The sequence below is a fragment of the Eleutherodactylus coqui genome, chromosome 9 (genome assembly GCF_035609145.1).
Source record: "Eleutherodactylus coqui strain aEleCoq1 chromosome 9, aEleCoq1.hap1, whole genome shotgun sequence".
Classification (NCBI taxonomy): Eukaryota; Metazoa; Chordata; class Amphibia; order Anura; family Eleutherodactylidae; genus Eleutherodactylus; species Eleutherodactylus coqui.
Window position 1 is genome coordinate 89523341 of NC_089845.1, and position 18298 is coordinate 89541638.

The 18298-nt window shown below is 43.4% G+C and overlaps 1 protein-coding gene across 1 annotated transcript in view; it reads right to left on the bottom strand.

The window, feature by feature from the left end:
* Positions 1 to 9794: 9794 nt before the first annotated feature.
* GAREM1 (GRB2 associated regulator of MAPK1 subtype 1) overlaps positions 9795 to 18298 on the bottom strand; it is a 94813-nt gene continuing 86309 nt past the window's right edge. Inside the window, exons 5-6 of the mRNA XM_066578041.1 lie at positions 15695 to 15861; positions 9795 to 11898 (exon numbers count right to left, since the gene is read on the bottom strand). Coding sequence (XP_066434138.1) covers positions 10995 to 11898; positions 15695 to 15861 — 1071 coding nt within the window. The 3' untranslated portion in view covers positions 9795 to 10994. The remainder of the gene's footprint in view (positions 11899 to 15694; positions 15862 to 18298) is intronic.

Here is an 18298-nt window from a genome sequence, read left to right on the forward strand (position 1 = left end):
ACCGAGGGAGAGAGCTTTTAGGGCAGCCGAGGGTCATGAATGACTAAACTGCTAACAACCTCTCCCACCATCCACACTTTTTTCAAAACCAACCTGACAACCTACTTCTTTTTAAATGTTTACAACCTAGAACAGAACAGGGCTTGGCCACCGATTGATCGCTGATGGATCCTGAGTCAATCGCTCCTCTCACTTCTGTGTTCCTACAGTCTCCTGAGTATCGGTCTGCAGTTCTTTTCTACACATTTGAGAAAGATTTTCCCTTTGCACCATGTGTATGCATGACACTTGCAGAGCACCATTGCCATCACAGCTCGAACTCCATGCTCCCTCTCTTCTTGGCAGCTGCGCTCTCCCCCTTTCCTATGCAGACTTTGCTCTCCTGCAGCAGCGCTGAGGCATAACCACAGGGTCATAACAGAACACAGCATGATTGAACTTAGGGCAGACAAGACAACAAATAGAACTAGAGGTGTAACTAGACTTTCCTTCACCTGGGGCAAAGTTTTAGTTTGGCGCCCTCCTCCCCCGCCTCCACATGCGCACACACACACACTCAGAGACAGCTGTGTGGAGTGCTTGGCTGTTTCTTTCAGCTCTCCAAATTGGATGGAGCACAAACAGCACGTGTCAACTGCTGCTCTATTCCAACTCTTTCTAACCAAAGTTGTGCAGTGAAGAGGATCAGTGGGGGCCCAATGTGATCATAAATTTATCACCGATCCTGTGGATAGGTGATAAAGGTTCTTCTTCTTGGGATAACCCCTTTAAAGCAGATCTGCAGAGTCTCTTTCGGTCTTCCAAGATAGTAGTCCTCTCACTACCTCTTAGATACTTCACACTATTTTAATTAGGCAGCACTAGTCATTCAGAGGGCAGTGTGTGCTGTCTTAAGGTACCTTTACACGGGATGACTGTCAGGCACATAAGCGCCTGACAGCCGGCCCACAGACTATTGCTCCTGTGCTGTCACACAGGAATGACAGTCGTTCAGTGAATGGAGGTGGAGATCTTGACTGCCACATCAGCTAATGGCTTACATTGGCAGAGGCACTCTGTTAGTGCATGACATCAGCTAATGAGACAGTCACCCAGCACATGCTGGTCTAGCCAAAAGTAATACTAATTAGCAATTGTATGCAGGTCAGGTGGCTGCTGTACTAACTGATTACTTATGCTGACAATGTATTCCGGTACACCCCCATCCACCGCTGCACCCAGGGCACATGCCCCTCTTCCTACCCCCAGCTGTGCTGAACATAACAGGTATGTTGAAAGAGTATACAAAGGGAGAAAAATGCAAGCAGCCATGTTTTTCCCCCCTTAATTAAAGAGGCAATACAATCCTTTTACACATGGGTCCATTGCAACTTTAAATAAACTCTTAGCTGGAGCCGCGGGAGCAGGTGAGAGCCGCACTGGTCCCTGAAGGGGCGTGGGTCGTAACACTGTGAGATTTCTGCAGGCGGCCATAGACTACTAGACATTGTGCTTCTATCTTCTTTTGTTGTGTTTTTTGGTTGCTTTTACGACCCACCAAACAAAAAAATTGAAGAAAAAAAAGTGAACAGGGGTGTTCACTTTGTGGGTGAAGAGAGGTGATAAGGGGGTGAGAGGGAGTGATCACACGGTGATGAGCAGTACTTTCTTCAAGTCTTTCTCTCTACAGCACAAGAATAGTAGCTCTATATCATCTCTCTCCTCTCACAAAAGCACTCAGTGAGGGCAGAGAGATAAACAGCACTAATCCTCTGCTGTAGTTACTAAACAAATGATATGGATCCATGTGACCAGGGACCAATGACAACGGTTCAAGGTGGTTGCTATGTGCCAACTGCTGCCAAAGTCAGCTTGGCATACAGCTTATGCGCTACTTTGCTGTGGCCATGTGCTGATCACTGGCAGCCGGGAACAATCCTGGAGCCTCCAGCGCTATATTTCATCTCATCTCACCAATCGGAATGGCGAGAGAACATGCAACAGAAAGAACATTTGTTTGTGGTTTTCCCTTCACTTTCAGCAATTGCTGTTATTCACTGATCGCCGGTGATCACGTGATCGGGAACCGCTCACTGCAGCCTCCGGTCACTGCTCCAAGCTGTCAACTACCTTAGGGCTCCTTCACTCAGGCGCTGCGATCTTCGGCCAGCCGTGTCAAGGCTGCAGCACTGCCGAAAATCACATGCATAAGTGGCAGCTGTGACCAAGTCACAGCTGCATCTCCCGTTTGTGCGCCTGTTCAGACGGCCCGGGTCCGATGAGTATACGCCAAGCCTGGGATACAGTCAGACGGGGGGGAAAGAGTTTAGCTCTGCTAAACTCCCTACCCCTTCCCTCCCCCTATCTGCCCCTTGCCGACTGTCAGCAAGGGGAGGGGACAGGACAGGGCGAAAGCTAGTGTGCTAATCTCCCGCACTGTCCTTCCTCTTGCTGGCAGCCGGCAAGGGGAAGAGAGTTTAGCAGAACCTCGGTTAAACTCCCTCCCACCTCCCTTTTACGATAGCTCCCAGCCGCTGTATTTCAGGTTGAAGATAGTTCCAGAACTATCTTTTCTGGCTGCATGTGCACTGTATGCGCTTTCTTTTTAGGCCGACCATGTTTACGCATTGGAAAATCGGGCATCTGAACTGATGCATTGGAATCCAATGTATCAGATGGTCGCGTATATCGGTCGCCTGTGAAAACACGTCTGATATCTGCTTGTGTGAATGAGCCTTTAGGTAGCTAAAAACTGGGGGCTATTACACTCCCCGGCCCTGCAACTTTATTCTGATGCAGCGCCATAAAAATACAGCATATCAGAATAAAGTTTATTAGTGATCACCTTCAAAAGGCACATGGGCGGACAAAACCCTAGCAACCCCCTTGAATAACATACAATTCACCCCAACGGTTCCATCGCAACTCAAGTAGATGTGAAGATTGTCGCAGACCTCTGCCTTTCTAAGGTTATCTACCCCTGCAGCAGAATAACCCCATCTCTACTGCACAACTGCTCCTGCCCTAAGGCTGCTTCACATCTGCGGCGGGGGTTCCGTTTTCCTACTGTTAGAGGAGCAGGAAATAGGGAAAGTGAATCCCTTGGGGAACAAATCTGTCTTATGATGGAACCGAACAGTGCTGAACGGGCTCCATTGACTACAATGGGGTCTGTTTGCTTTGCTGGCATTACCGGACAAAAAAGCGTTATTGGTTATTTTATGCCATATATACAACAGAACCTCCAAAAACGGAGGTTCCAGCACGGATGTGAAAGCGGCCTTACATAAGTGATTGCAGGTCATCACAGATTGCACCCGCTCTCCTTATGTGCCAGCCTCTTTGTAAGCTCATTTGTTCTTGCTATGCCTGTATACCCCCCCCCCCCCCTGTATTTCACATCTAGGGCACCCTGCGAGTTAATGGGATTATAGAATAAATAACCAATAATCCCATACTATAAGAAAGATCGCTGATAAAACCGTGAATGATCTATTCTTTTGTTGAAAGAACTTCCCTTTAGCTAAAAGTCATGGTGGAGAGAACCTGCTCCTGGATACAACGTGATACACTTCTGTGCTTCAGAACTGGTGCCGCTACAGGTGCTGTTTATATGCTGATCCGCCATAATTATTATTGGCAGCATGCCTGGTCAAGAGACCTAAGTAGTCTCAAAAGCATATGACTTCAAAATGCTCCGTTAGCAAACAAAACATTTATTTAACCTTTTCACTGCCAAAGGCTTTCAAACATTTTGCACCTCTGGTAGCCTGGACAGCTTTTACACTTGTGATGTGTGAAAATAAAACTTAATGTGTAGCTGAGTTTTCCAGAGCAGCTCAGGTTGTCATTGGCCGCCGCATCGCTGCTGTTTGTACTCAGTTGAGCGCTATCTATTCAGTTTTCCATGTAGATTTTCCCATTTTTTAGCTACTCTATTATTTGCAATCCACTTCCTTATACGCCAAAGACTCGAGTGATTTTTTTTTTTTGCTCAGTATGAGCTTCTTTATGCAGTCATACCTCTACTTTCGTTGGCTTCTTTCTGCGCCGGTTTCCAGTTTTGCCGGGTTTTTTTTTCAGACAGAATTTTGTTTCTACTTTCACCAGCCCACGGGACCATGCTGTCCAATGACAGCCATTGATAAATGAATGGATGTGATTGGAGCATACAGCGCTGGCTGTGATGGGCTGAGTGGGCTGTCACTCAGCCAATCACAGCAATCTCTTGCTGGAGGCGGGGATTTAAATCCCCGTCACTAGCAAGATGCTCTGCCGGCAAGGTGAGTATTGATTTTTTTTCTCTCTCAAGTACTGTAGCTAGGACATTTAGCACTGCCAAAAACGCGGTACCAAGTTGTGCCGCGTTTCCGGCAGCGCCGATTCATTTCACTGGGCAACACAGGGCCGAAACTGCGTGTAAACAGCCCCACTGAAATAAATGGGAACCTTGTACAGTGTTTAGTGCTGTGCTGGAAAAACAGCGCTAAACGCTGTACAAAAATGTGGTTTGGTGTGTTTTTTGGAATGTCTAGAACAAATTAATTGGATTTACATTGATTCCTATGGAAATAATTGCCTGGAGTTTCATTGGTTTCAAGTTTAGCTGATTGCTTTCAGACTGATTCCCAATGAAACTAGAGGTTTGACTGCAGTTTGTAAAAACTTAAAGTAAGGGCTTATTCACACGAGCGTATATCGGCCGGCGTTTTCACAGCCGGCCAATATACCCTACCATCTGATGCATTGGATTCCAATGCATCAGATCACACAGGCGTATTCCTGCGGCGTAAAAGTGCCCGGCAGGAAAGATGGGCGAGTTCTTTCCATCTGTGAATCAGACAGAACTTGCATGGGAAACTCTCTGGTGTGATACACCCTAATACAGTGTTACATACACATAAGCGAAGCGATGAAAGAATGTAACCTGCAGATGTTTGTGTGAAGACATACAGCATTTCACTGCATTCTATTAAGACTCAACTTCTGCAAATTGTCATGAATATTCATAGTTCTTAAATGGAATGCATCACCTATGGATTGTGCTTCACTAATTCTACCCTAATAGTGAAACATATTATGTTTTTCCTAATGTTTTTATTTTCGGCTTACAGATTTTTAAAATTCTATTATCTGTCCATGACTATGTGAGTGGTCATCCTGTCTGAGTTACAGTTAACAAAATTTAGATGTGTTTTACAGCAGTCCCCTTGGCCATAGGAGACAATGAATAAGAGAGAACTCATTAAAGCGGTTTTCCGGTAAGAAATTCACTTTTAAATTTAGTGGGAAATCCCTTAAAACAACCGGGTACTTACCCTCAGCCTCACAATTCTCCCAGTTTCCAGGGTAGGAGGGAGGGGGGAGGGGAAATCGCAGCATGTTCTATTTTGGTGCGGGCCTCGCACGGACTGCTTCTATTGAAGTCAGTGGAAGCAGTCCGTCCCACGGCCCTTCCGCAGTGAGCAGTGCACACAGGCCGCGGGATCCATATTATCGGTTAGCGATGGTGCATCACACTCTGTACGGCGCATGTGCGCCGGCCGGCACATCCGCAGTACAGAAGCCGCCTGCACACTAACACATCGGACAGGTACGCCGGGGTCACTGCTTGGGCACAGGGTTGGATTTTGCTGCGAGATCTCGCAGCCGGAATCCAACCCATTCGTGTGTGGCCATAGTTTTGGAGAAAAAGATTTAGTATAATTAGTATTTTATTCACCTCCAATGCATTTGGAAATTCTTCAGACACTTTTGCTTTTGTTTTTACATTTCGTTATGTTGTTGCCTTGTGCAAAGAAAATTTCAAGTTTTTCCCCATTATTTTGCAAATGATACCACATAATGATAAAGTGAAAACAGACTGTTAGAAATCCTTGTACATTTTTTGAAATAAACCCCCCCCCCCAAAAAAAACTAACATTTGGTGTTGACCTAAAGATGCACACCCTTTGGTATGACACTTGAAATTTAGCTCTGGTGCCTCCTATTTCTCTTAATTATCTTTGAACTAATTCTACACCTTGGAGTTTACCTGTCGTAAATGGAGTTGATTTGAGCATAATTTTAAGACGCACTACTGTCTATATAAGGTCTAACAGCTCACAATGTATATCAGAGCTAAAACCAAGACATGAAGTGGAAAGAACAGCCTGTAGATCTCAGAGACAGGATTGTGTGGAGGCACAAAATTCTGCTGAAAGTTCCCAAGAGCACATCGACCTCCATAAATCTTACAGGGAAAAACCACAACCAAGTCACTTCCTAGTGCTGGCTGATCTACCAAACTAAGTAATTGGGGGAGAGGGGCCTGGGTAAGAGAGGTTACTAAAAACCCAATAGTCACTCTGGCTGAGCTCCAAAGATCCTGAGTGCAGATGGAAGAAACTTCCAGAAGGTCAACCATCACTGCAGCCTCCACTAATCTGGAGGACCCTCAGATTGTGAGAAACCAGATTCTCTGATCTGATGAAACCAAAATTGAACTTTTTGGCCTCAATTCTAGGCGATATGTCTGCTCATCACCTGCCCAATACCATCCCAACAGTGGAGCATGATGGTGGCAGCATCATGCTGGGGCTTTTTTTAGCAGCTGGGACAGGGAGCCTGGGCAGGGTTGAGGGTAAGCTGAATGGAACAAAGTACTAAGATATTCGTAATGGAAACCTGATCCAGAGCACAAGGGACCGGGCAGAAGGGTCACCTTCCAACAAGACAATGACCCTAAGTACATCATTCAAGACAACACAGGAGTGGCTTAGGGACAACTCTGTGAATATCCTTGAGCGGCCCGGCCAGAACACTGACTTGAACCCAATCAAATATCTCTAGAGAGACCTGAAAAATAGCTGTTCACAGATGGTCCACATCCAACCTGACACCGCTTGAGATGATCTGCAGAGAAAAATGGCAGAAAACATTCAAATCTAGATGTCCAAATATTGTGGCATTATACGAAAGACGACTGAAATCACTGCAAAGATGCTTCAACTAAATACTGATGTACAAAATGTGGGTTTTTAACTTTTTCACAAAAATTTACAAAAGATTTCTAACATTTTAACTGTCATTATAGGAAAAAACGTGTGCAAATTAAAAAAAAATATTCAAGGACACAGCATAAAGTGAAAGGGCATTGTACACCCCTGCTCATTCTGAGCTTAGAGGTGCAGTGGGCAGTCCTATCAGTGATTGACAGCTATGTTTAGCTGACACACATCTATCAATCACTGATAAGACCACCCACTGGACCTCTAACCTCAGTATGAGCATAGTGCATCACCCCCCCCCCCCCGCCCCAAAAAACAAAACAAAAAAAAACTATATATACTCCTGCACTATAACACGTGGCCTGCAGTTTGGACAACATGTTCAAGTTGACAGAGTTTATTTTCCTTGGGAATACTCTAGGCACAGAAGTTGCCAATGTCCAGTAATTACCTTAAATGTGAGGATAAAAAATAGTTAAAATGAATCTGCCACCATCTTTTTGCACCCCTCTCGGAGCAGAATAATAGTGACAGTCATACTGATTACAGTGATATGTCTGCTGGATGTATCTGTGTAGCATTTTGGGAGAAACTTGCATTTTATTAGTAGCAGCACATACATAGAGGCCTACATGAAGTAGTCCTCACTATTCAGGAGCACCACTTAACTCACCCTCTATCACTAACTGACAGCTATCTGCCTACTACTGTGCATTGAGAGACAGATGCCAATCAGTGACCGGTGGGTGACGTTAGCAGCAGCTCATGAATATGAGGACTAGTTCTAGATGTGGTTGCTAGTTATAAAATGCAAGTTTCTCCCAAACTATGGCACGGATGCATGCAGCAAACATTACCGTAATCAGCATGCCTGTCACTACCTTATCTGCACTCATGGTGACGGATTCCCTTTAATAGGGATCTTGCGGGCGAGCTGCCGTTTCTTCAGCGGATGCTAGTCCTGGCCAGAGTCAACATGTAAGATTTCCATTCACATATAAAACAAGAAGCATCACAATGTTGATTTCATGAACAGGGAAATGATTGTTAATAATCTGTAATTCGGCTGACCTTGAAATGGCTGAGTGTGAAACCAAGCAGCTGGGTATGTCTGACGGCGCTCATCTCTAATGTGTTGTCATGCTCACCACCCACCTCTTACTCCAGCAATAGAAAAATGGAATGCTAGTAAGCATCACGTCTAGAGAAAGCGAAGATTGATTCAAGATCTAATTAAATACGTCTACATATTTATGGACTAGATTTACTTTTTACTATTGGCCAGTTTAATAGCAGATGGAAAATACAGATATCTAGACTTTTAGGTGGCATGAACAATCCAGATAATGAAATACAGATTCATTTAATTTTCTTACCAGGAATCTCATCTATAGCGACTTCCGTGTGTAAAAATGTATATATTCAAAATTATTTGTCAGTGCAGCCATCTCCACATACAGCAAAATACAAGGACCTGCCTGTGTGTAAGATACAGAAGGCTTAATTCATAGTATTCAGCCTACACATGTGAACAATGCCCCACATATACAGTATGCAACTGTCTGCCTATACAGTTGCCTATATCTGCTATGTAACCCATGCAGATTTTGCTTTGGGAAATCCGCCCCCATATACAGGTACACTAATGACTGTAAAATGGGCAGGCATCAACGATCACTGATTGGTAGAAGAAAACTGTAATGTGACTGTAGTTTTATGGAGCCTGTGGAGGATCCATGCTGGATCTCTACAGGTCTGTATCACGGAACATAGAAACTCTACATGCAGAACTATCATCTTCCATGAAAGCAATGCTTCTGGAGGAGAGAGAGTAACTTGGCAGTACACAGCTAGATGGAATATAGATCACAATTTCTACACTGTAGGCACAGTATATCCCATGAATATGTCTATGGATCCCATAATACAGTTGTGTGCAGGCCTTATGTTGGATTGTTTTCTGAATGATACTTTACAGACATTCACCCTTATAAACAGCATCATGGAGGATATTGTACAGCAGTACTGAAAAGTGTAGGTGTGATTCCACTAGCTGTAAATCACTTACTACTGTCTGCAGCCAGGTCTGGGCAGATCTCTCTACCTTCTTGTAGCTGAATTCTCCTCCCCTTCTTCTCTTCATAGAATTATATGGGCAGCATGAGACAATACTCTCCTCCTCTTGTTATTTGTCTTGGTGGACTTCACAAAACAACAGGCAGTGGACAGCAAATTAGAAGAAAAGGATATCCCAACTGCCAAGGAGTTAGTGATTTTTCAGCATAAAAATGTAATTATAGGTAAATAAAGTGTTTTCTTCTTTTACTAGTAATCACATTGGCTATCATATTAACAGAAGTCTCAAAGGGCAGTGACCATTAACGATTTTCTCACAAAAATTCCTTACAAGGTTGTAAGCCTTTTATACAAGTCGCAGATCTCTTGGGGATATGCATGTTAGTGTTTACAATACACACCCCAGTTACATTCAAAAATATTTTTTTAGGAGTATATGCATGGTAAGTTCTCATTGGCATGTATTATATATGTGCTATGTATATATGTATTATCAAAAACTTTTTTATTATATCCTTTTGTTTGTTTTACTTTGGAATTATTGGGCTGCGCTTGTAATGCTTAAACATGATGGCTCCTCCAAAGGACAAGGCAGTCCTAGTAGCCACTCTCCGCTTTGGCTAAAAGATGGTCCTCCATGTGGTATCCCAACTGTTAACTAACAATTACCTAATAGGCTATTCCATTACAGGCTTTCAAAACCAAACTACCCCTTTGAGAAACATTTCCAAAAAAGCAAAATCTCACACGTAGAGAGTGAAAATAACTTTATATATTATACATATTTATATACACAAAACATACATAGTCTATGAATGTCCATAGCTTCACCACAACATGAGGAGTGGTTTTGTTCTGGGACCTACATTTGATTCAAAAAAATAGGATTTAAGAGAAGCTTCATCATAAAAACTGTACTTGACCATTTAGGCTCATCCTTCGGAAGCTGGAGTACAACAGTCTCTTAAGAATATGGCCGCCCTGACATTGGGCCACTCTTAGGCAACATAAGTGCAAAAGTCATATTGCAAATAAATGCACAGCTCAACAACATAGGAATGGGGTGGTAGGAGGTCTATGGACATTGGTCAGTAAGAGCCCACGTCTATATCTAGGAGACCTTGAGTCAAGTTATTTGCATAAAACAATAACACCGGTTAACATGGTTATCTTCATCTTGACTGAATTCACCGGAAAAACATTGGTACATAAAGGCAAAAACTAAAATTCTCCATAATATTTCAGCCCGGAATACACCAGATGTTCCACGGAGATCACTTACATCTGTATCCACTGTGGAGCTACAACGCAGAATTCCATATGTTTTATTGATCATGTACTTGTCTCCATACAGGAAATAGATCATCACATAACACATCATGTGCACAAAGCTGGAACATGAATGAAATGTGAGCTCTAATGCTCCATACAAGGCTTTTGGGAAGATCTTTAGCATATCGCATATACTTGGAATACGGGTTTTTTTGCATGTGCAGAGAACTGTATACAGTTAAGTGCTCCTTCATATCATATGAGTTAGACAAAGGGGCTCTCTCGTTAGTTCTAATGAATTCTAGTCTTATTAACGAGAACATGACTACATTGTTTGTAAGCTTTGGCTTGTAAGTAATATATTTTTTCAACATGAAGCTTATAAAGTAAAATTCCCTTTAATGTTCTGGATTTGTAGCAGCCGCTCAGTGGTCAGTGATGCACAAGGCACACTGTGAGTGTTCTCATAAATGTTTGCATTAACATACAGTACTAAGTGATACAACTACAACTCGTACCTTTCACTGCATAGTAAGAATTTCTTCGTTTGTAGGACTATATACAGCCACGATTATTCTCTTAGTGCAAAATAACAATTTCAGATTGTACAAATATCGGCATGTATGTGCCGAGGGCTCTCGTAACATTTGTTCAGTACCTTTCGCAACACCTTCAGTCTTACATCTTAGGTCTCCAACCATTAATAAATTGCATTAATTTTTTAACCTGGAGTTTGCTTAATTTAAAGTCCTCAGAAAGTATCTCCTCTGTAAGCTGGACGAGTAAATTGCCATCAATCTTTTCCGAGACGAAGAAAGAGACAACATCTTCTGATAAGCCAATGAATCGAAGGGATTTCGATACTTCTTCAATGGACAGTCCTGAGAGGTCAGACGGAGGCTGCCATGGAGAGCCATCTCCGCATGACCTTGGTGCTAGCTGCATGTGTAGTGGAGAAGAGAATGGGTAGGAAATGGAGAAAATATCCTGCATGTCCTTTTTAGCTAAATAATGTTCTTCTGTGATATCCGGGGAGCAAGTCTGTGAGCCTTCTTCTGCTCCGTCAATTTTCATAGACAAAGAGAGGGGTTCAAGAACTGCGTTCACCTCACTTGTCTTGGGTGCCCGAGGGGGTAATGCAGGACAGGACATGCTTTGTCTTGTGCTGTTGTCAGGGACAATTTTCTCCGATGAGGTTTCCAATGAGTAGCTGGCAGACTTTGGGCAGCCTGCAGCAATATCCGTAATTTCGTTTGGCGTGCCTTGTGGGCACCCGGTTAAAGAGTCAACTCCACTAAAATCAAATGGAGCTGGAAAATTTCTCTTTGGTGTGGCTGGTGTCTTTTGTCGAGGATAGCTGTAATAACTGCGGCACTGGTCCACAAGCAGGTCGTTTGTGTTCATACCTTCAGCCCCACCACAGTAACGATTTGGCCATGATAGTCGAGAAGGAAGGATTTCAGAAGCTGCTATCCCAGAAGGCAACTTGCTCTCAAGGTCGCTTGACTCATTCTTGATCCAGTTACAGGGGTAGCATGAAACATTGTCTGAAGGGCTTGCAACTTCATTCTCTGCAACACCACTGGAGAAATACCAAAAAAGAAGCCAATTTAGTATTATATGTAGAGTAGATTCTACCAGATCTCAACGTTAAGGACTTTAACCCCTTGAGTGGCACGCCCGGAAAATTTCCGGGGACGAGCTCCACTGCTCATAGCAACATAGCCCGGAAGATTTCCGGGCTATGTATCACTATGGGAGCTGCAGAGCACAATGCCACAAGCTGTGACATTGTGCTCTGCCTGCACAGACCCACACAGAGCAGTGCAAGGGCTTTGAAAAACCAGCAGGAGATATTGCCGACATGTCGGCAATGTCCTGCTTTGTTTACAAGTTGCCATAGAGACCATCGGCTTGTCAGAAGCAAGCCGATGGTCTCTGTGGCAGGGAGAGCTGGTTGTTAGCTGTCAGAGGACAGCTAGGTACTAGCTCTTACAGCAGAGATCAGAAAAAACCTCTGATCTCTGCTGTGTTAACCCTTTACATGCTGCAGTCTATGTGACTGCAGCATGTAAAGGGTTGTCACTGCAGCATGTAAAGGGCTGTCACCATCGGACCCCCGGAATGTGATCAGGGGTCCTGATGGGTCCCTGTGGAAGTCACACTTTTTTGGGACAAAAAAAATAAAAATAAAAAAAAAAAGTAAAAAAATTATTAAAAAAATAAAAAAAACACTTGTCTCCCTTTACTTTGTAAAAAAATCAAAATTACAATCACACATGTGGTATCCGTGTGCGTCGTAATGACCCAGAGAAGGAAGTTAATACATTATTTAACCCCTTAATGACATGGCCCCTTTTTTTCTTTTTTCCCCATTTCTTTTTTTCCTCCCCCCTGTTTAAAAAATCACAACTTGTCCCGCAAAAAACAAGCCCTCATATGGCCATGTCAATGGAAAAATGAAAAAGTTATGGCTCTTGAGACGCAACTGCAAAACTAGTTGAAATTCAATGATTAGACCATTTTAAAAAACCTGCCCTGGTGGGCACGACAGGGTGGTAGGAAACCTGCCACTCAAGGGGTTAAAGGGGTTGTACCATCTCAGCAAGTTATCTCCTATACAGAAGATAAGGGATAACGTGACGATTGTTCGGAAGCCTCTCCAGTGGGACCACCACTAACTCCAAGACTTGGTCCCCGACGCATCCTGAAGTTTTGGCAGCGATGGCCACATATGCACCACCAGTGCAGTCACTTCCACCGGACCGCTAGAGACAGCAGAGTTCAAGCATATAGCTATCACCAGCGGTCCCATTGAAGTGAAGGGAATGGAAGTGAACGTGCACAGCAACTACTGCCAAAACTTCAGGACTTCAGAGGTATGAAGTTTTGGGATCAGTGGGTGCTCCAGCAGTAAGACCCCCACCAATCAATAAGTTACCACCTATCCTGTGGGTTGGGGATAATGTGCTAAGATGAGAATACCCCTTTAACCTCAGACCACACTACCATGTCGTATTGAAGGAAGTATGGCGGCTCAGTAGTTAGCACTGGTGTCCTGGGTTTCACTTCAAGCAAGAACATCTACATGGAGTTTGTTCGTCTCTCGCGTTTGCATGGTTTCTCCAGGTTCTATCGTACACTGAAATCATAATAATTGGCCCTTATATTGTGAGCCCCGACTGTGGACACAGACAAGTCTGAGAAGTAGAAAATGGTGAAAAAACTAAGGCTCTGGTGTAACCTAATAGCAACCACCTTCTAATAGGTTATGCCAGCGTATTTTTTTTCCAACATTCTCTACTTCAGTCATCCATGCCAACATTTCCTTCCAGTGACCAGCATAACTAGGCCAGCAACTATCTTGCATTATCTTCACCTTGTCCTTGGAAATACCACACATCTGTGCTCTATCCCTGCCTTGTGTCTTTCCCCCAAAGATGCTCTGCCTGGTTTTCTTTTCTACCTTGTTATACTCAAGTCATGGCAATCTCTGTGCAATGCCATGGAATAGGTTTATGCTATAGAATTAGCAAGACAAATAGAGTGCTAGTTGGCGGCACCAAGCATTTATGTTTAGGACTACTCTTCCCCATACTTTTGTAACAATGATAACATCCTCCAAGAAGTGAGTCACTTGTAATGGCCCATGTCACCAAGGGTGGTGTTCCAGTATTTGGACAAAGCTTGCCTACATGTCCGTGGCACAGTAAGTTTAGCATCCACATGGTATGTAGAGGAGAGTGATAGGGATCTGATCATTAACACTTCTCCTTCTTATAGATAAGGTAAAAAGGAAACTTATCTTACCCGGCCTGTTTTATAAGGAGCGGGGCACTGTTTGATCTGCAGCTCTCCAGGTAACTGGATATTGAAAAATCCTCGGAAAAGATACCTTTAGATACCTACTTGGATTCAGGGTGCCAGCGGGTCACCACTCAGGTGGCACGCTAAGCACCGGGTGAGTTAAATCGTTCTATTTTTTATTTTTCATTTTTCTAGTTGATGTGCAAGGCACTCTCCCTGATATGTGTTTTACTTCTCCTTCTTGCGATGAGAAGGTTAAGTAACTGCAAGACAGTCAACTGACTCCTAGAACTCCTTGGGGCCTTCAGTCTTCGCTTTTGATATTCCCAATGGGCAAACATACTCAAAAGGGGGAGGTCATACATATCTAATAAAGCACATAATGCAGCGCTTAAAACCCAAGCCCAAGCAACAACATTAAGATCTGTAATTCCCCAATCATACAGTGCTGTCTGGTGTATTCCACTGTACCATTCACATAATAGTCTTCATACTCCACTCCTGGTTCTACAACGATAGAAGGAAGTATAGTGCCATTATGCTAAAATGTTTTACTTCAGGATACCTGGAAGTGCGATTAACATCCCACTAACATTTGCTGACCGCACTCATTTGTCTACATGATGAAATATTAGTGACCAGCGCATATATTTTACTTACTCCCGGATACAAGCATTAAAAATTTACTAAGACTTAAAGCCGCATTAACATTTCTAGATACGTTGTCAGTCTTTAAATAAATACTATTTGTGATTAAATGAGCAGAGTAAAAAGCTTAGTTGTACTTAACCTATTCCTGCCCCCTCTTATTGCCAAAGACCATAAACCAATGCGCCAACATTGGGGGTGGGGGGTGTCTAACCAAACGTCAGCGGGGCTGCCCTAGTCAAGTTATGAATGATGTATATAGCAATTAAAATGGACTTCTTAGTTTTTCCCCCCGCTACATGGGCACTAAAGGGCTAGATTAACAAATCAATGCAAAAACGGTAAAACACCACGGTACTCCTCTAATGGAATGTGTCATTCTATAGAAATCCTCATTGTAAAATCTTTCTTGGTCATGTGACAGCACAGATGCTGAAACCCGTGAAGATTTGATGTAGAAAAGTGTATTGAAAATGATATCCATTATATGAGTCATATTGTTACATCAGTGACATTTAGAAAATAGTTGAATGTAAACACAAGTCTATTCTCTGGAGATGGATGCTGTAATTGTATTTATGAAGCACAGATCTAGAATACGTATTCTTCCTCGCACGCAGTAACTTCTATGGATTTCCTTTTTTAAGTCCCTATTTCCAATGCTTTCAGAGACTCAGAATCCCACAATGTATTACAGATTTTTCTCTCTACTCTGGTGACCTAATAAAGTGAATTAAATATTTGCCTGCAGCCAAATAATGCTTAGTCCTTATCATGTTGCCTGACTAATGTTACATCTAATGCAAGCCTGGTGACTTGAGAGAATGGCTAAAAGTCACCTCCAGCCTTTGGGTTTTGCTGAGTTCGGCACTATAATGCTGCCCTCAGCACTTCCCGTGTTTACCGAGACCGGCAGTACTTACATGCTGTGCAGCCCTGAGGAATAGTAGGAAAGCGTAGGACTGGGAGAGCGCGTTTGCTGCCGTGCTATTTTTCCTGTTGGCGGAGGAACAGATGGGATGGGGGACGATGGTTTGGAACTGCGAGGAGGCACAGGTGGAGCATTCAAGAGTCTGCATTCTTCTTTTACCTATAATGGAGGAAGGGGTACATTTTTATTAATATATCCAAGCTGAAAATGAGACGGTATACACCGATCAGCCAGAACATGAAAACCACCGATGGGTGAAGCGTATAACATGGATTATCTCATTAGAGGCTATATTGGACTGATGAATCAAGCTTTCTTTTACATTTACAGTATGTAGATAGACGAGTGCATCTCATACCTGGGGAAGAGGTGAACAGCAGAATGGACTATAGGGAAGAGACAGGCGGGTGGAGGGGTGTAATGCAGTCAGTAATACCGTGTTTCCCTGAAAATAAAACCCTGTCTTATATTAATTTTTGCCCTAAAAGAGGCGCTAGGTCTTATTTTCGCAGGATGTTTTACTATACTTACCTAGCAGGCTCAGTCCAGGTTCCTCCCGCTGCTCTCCAGGGCTCCGACGCACTTCTTGCAGTCATCGGCCGCCCACAGAAGATTGGTTTATCAAGCGCTGCATTGATTGGCTGAGCAGTGGTCGAAGAAGAAATCACAGCCATCACATTGTGGAGGTGGGATTTATGAATTGGCTGAGCCTTGGCATTGATTGGCCAATTCGTTAATCCCCCCTCCACAACCCGATCAATGCAGCGCCTGGTTAACCAATCACAGCCATCGCATTGGTTCATCGAGCACTTCATTGTTTGGTTCTCGAGCGCTGCTCAGCCTATCAGAGCCATGGCTTCCTGGAGGTGGGAGTTATGAGTCCTGCAACTAGGAAGTGATCTTCTGTGGGTGGCCGAGGACTGCAAAAAGCGTGTCGGAGCTCTGGAGAGCAGCAGGAGGGACCTGGACCGAGACTGCTACGTAGGTAATGTATTCCTTTTTTAATGTAACGCAGCTACAGCTTATTTTCGGGGTAGGGCTAATATTTCAAGCCACCACAAAAAAATCAGGGTAGGGCTTTTTTGGGGGGAAACAGGGTATGTTCTGTTGGGTAGTCTTGGGTCCTGCTATTCATGTAGACAAAATCACTGTAGCAGGACGAACACCTGATAATAAGTTCAAACTATTCACTGTAGGGTTCGAGAAGAAAACTAAAATATAACTTTTAATAAATAATATATTAAAAAGGAACTTGAATCTCAAGTTTCCAAAGGGACACACAAAAAAAACATAAACCAGTTGCTTCTTCAGTAGGTAATCCCCACAAGGCTAGTATAATGAGGGATACCGTATCACCTGAAGAGCAGAAAAGAGGGCTCATATCAAGTAAAAGACCATTTTGCGGCTTGGACGATAGTTAGAGGCTACCCTGTAATGAATATAGTGTAACCACTGCCGTTTACTGAAAGGGTCAACCCCACTTATATATTCAAGATTTAGTCAGAGGTTTCCTTGGTCTACTGATGGAGATTTTGATCATGAGTGTGCTTGGGAAGAAAAAAGTTTCACCTCACTAGCACATTTTTTAGAGACCAAACGGAAATTACTCCTAAGAGGAATAACACCCTAGCAGGAGAAAGTGCCTGGGATGTAAATAAATCCCCGTATTGCGCACAATCTAACCAACCAAAAAAGAAAATTAGGGTGGATTCCTTTCAAAAAAGGATGGTATCGGCAGACCAATACTAGCAAAAAAACAGCCTGGGGCTGTAAATAGAGGATAAAGACGTAGCTTTTTTTCAGTAAATTACGCAGTTCAATGCGTTTCTGCCGCAATCAATGCGGCGTCATCAGGAACCTATTTCTTAGCACAGCGTCTAATAGAGTAGTAGAAATATCCTCACTTGCTAGATAGTAGCGCTAGCTAAACTATAGCAAAGGATAGCGATAGGAGAGATAGATGATACTATCACTAAGAAGGATTCAATATTCCCCCAAAGATTCCCCTTTAAAATAAAAAAGATCAGAGTGGTAGCAGCACCAGCCCTTGTGGTAGGCTGGTGGCCCATTGTGTGTCTCAGAGGGGTTTAAATAGTGGACTGGTTCCTCCCCTATTATGCCATTGACCACTGGGGTTCTAACATGGTGTAACTCCGCCCAGAAGTGGGCGTTCTGTATCCATAAGTACTTAGTTTAAGGAGCTTGTGTACAAGGTCGGCAAAATGAGGGCGTGGAGTAGGCGGGGCACTACATCTCTCATGGTAAAGAGCGTGAACAGTGTATTCCTAAGTTGCAGCAGAGCTCACAATGGGCGATCTTGGGCTATTACTACCACAGACATAGCCTATTGGATTCAAAGGATGCCAGAAGTGGTTCTGATGCCCAAGGCTGAATACAGACTGGCCGTCAAAGTTCATCAAAGTTGCTCTGTTTGGAGAAACATGTATAAATAAATGTTATAACACTGTAGGTGCCAGCTTCTGTGAGAATGTTGAAGCATTGACTGAGGTGAATGAGACCCAATCTACTCCAAGAAACATGCAAGGATTGCAAATAGGTGATGCACACAGTTTAATACCCCTTAGTCAGTGGAGTT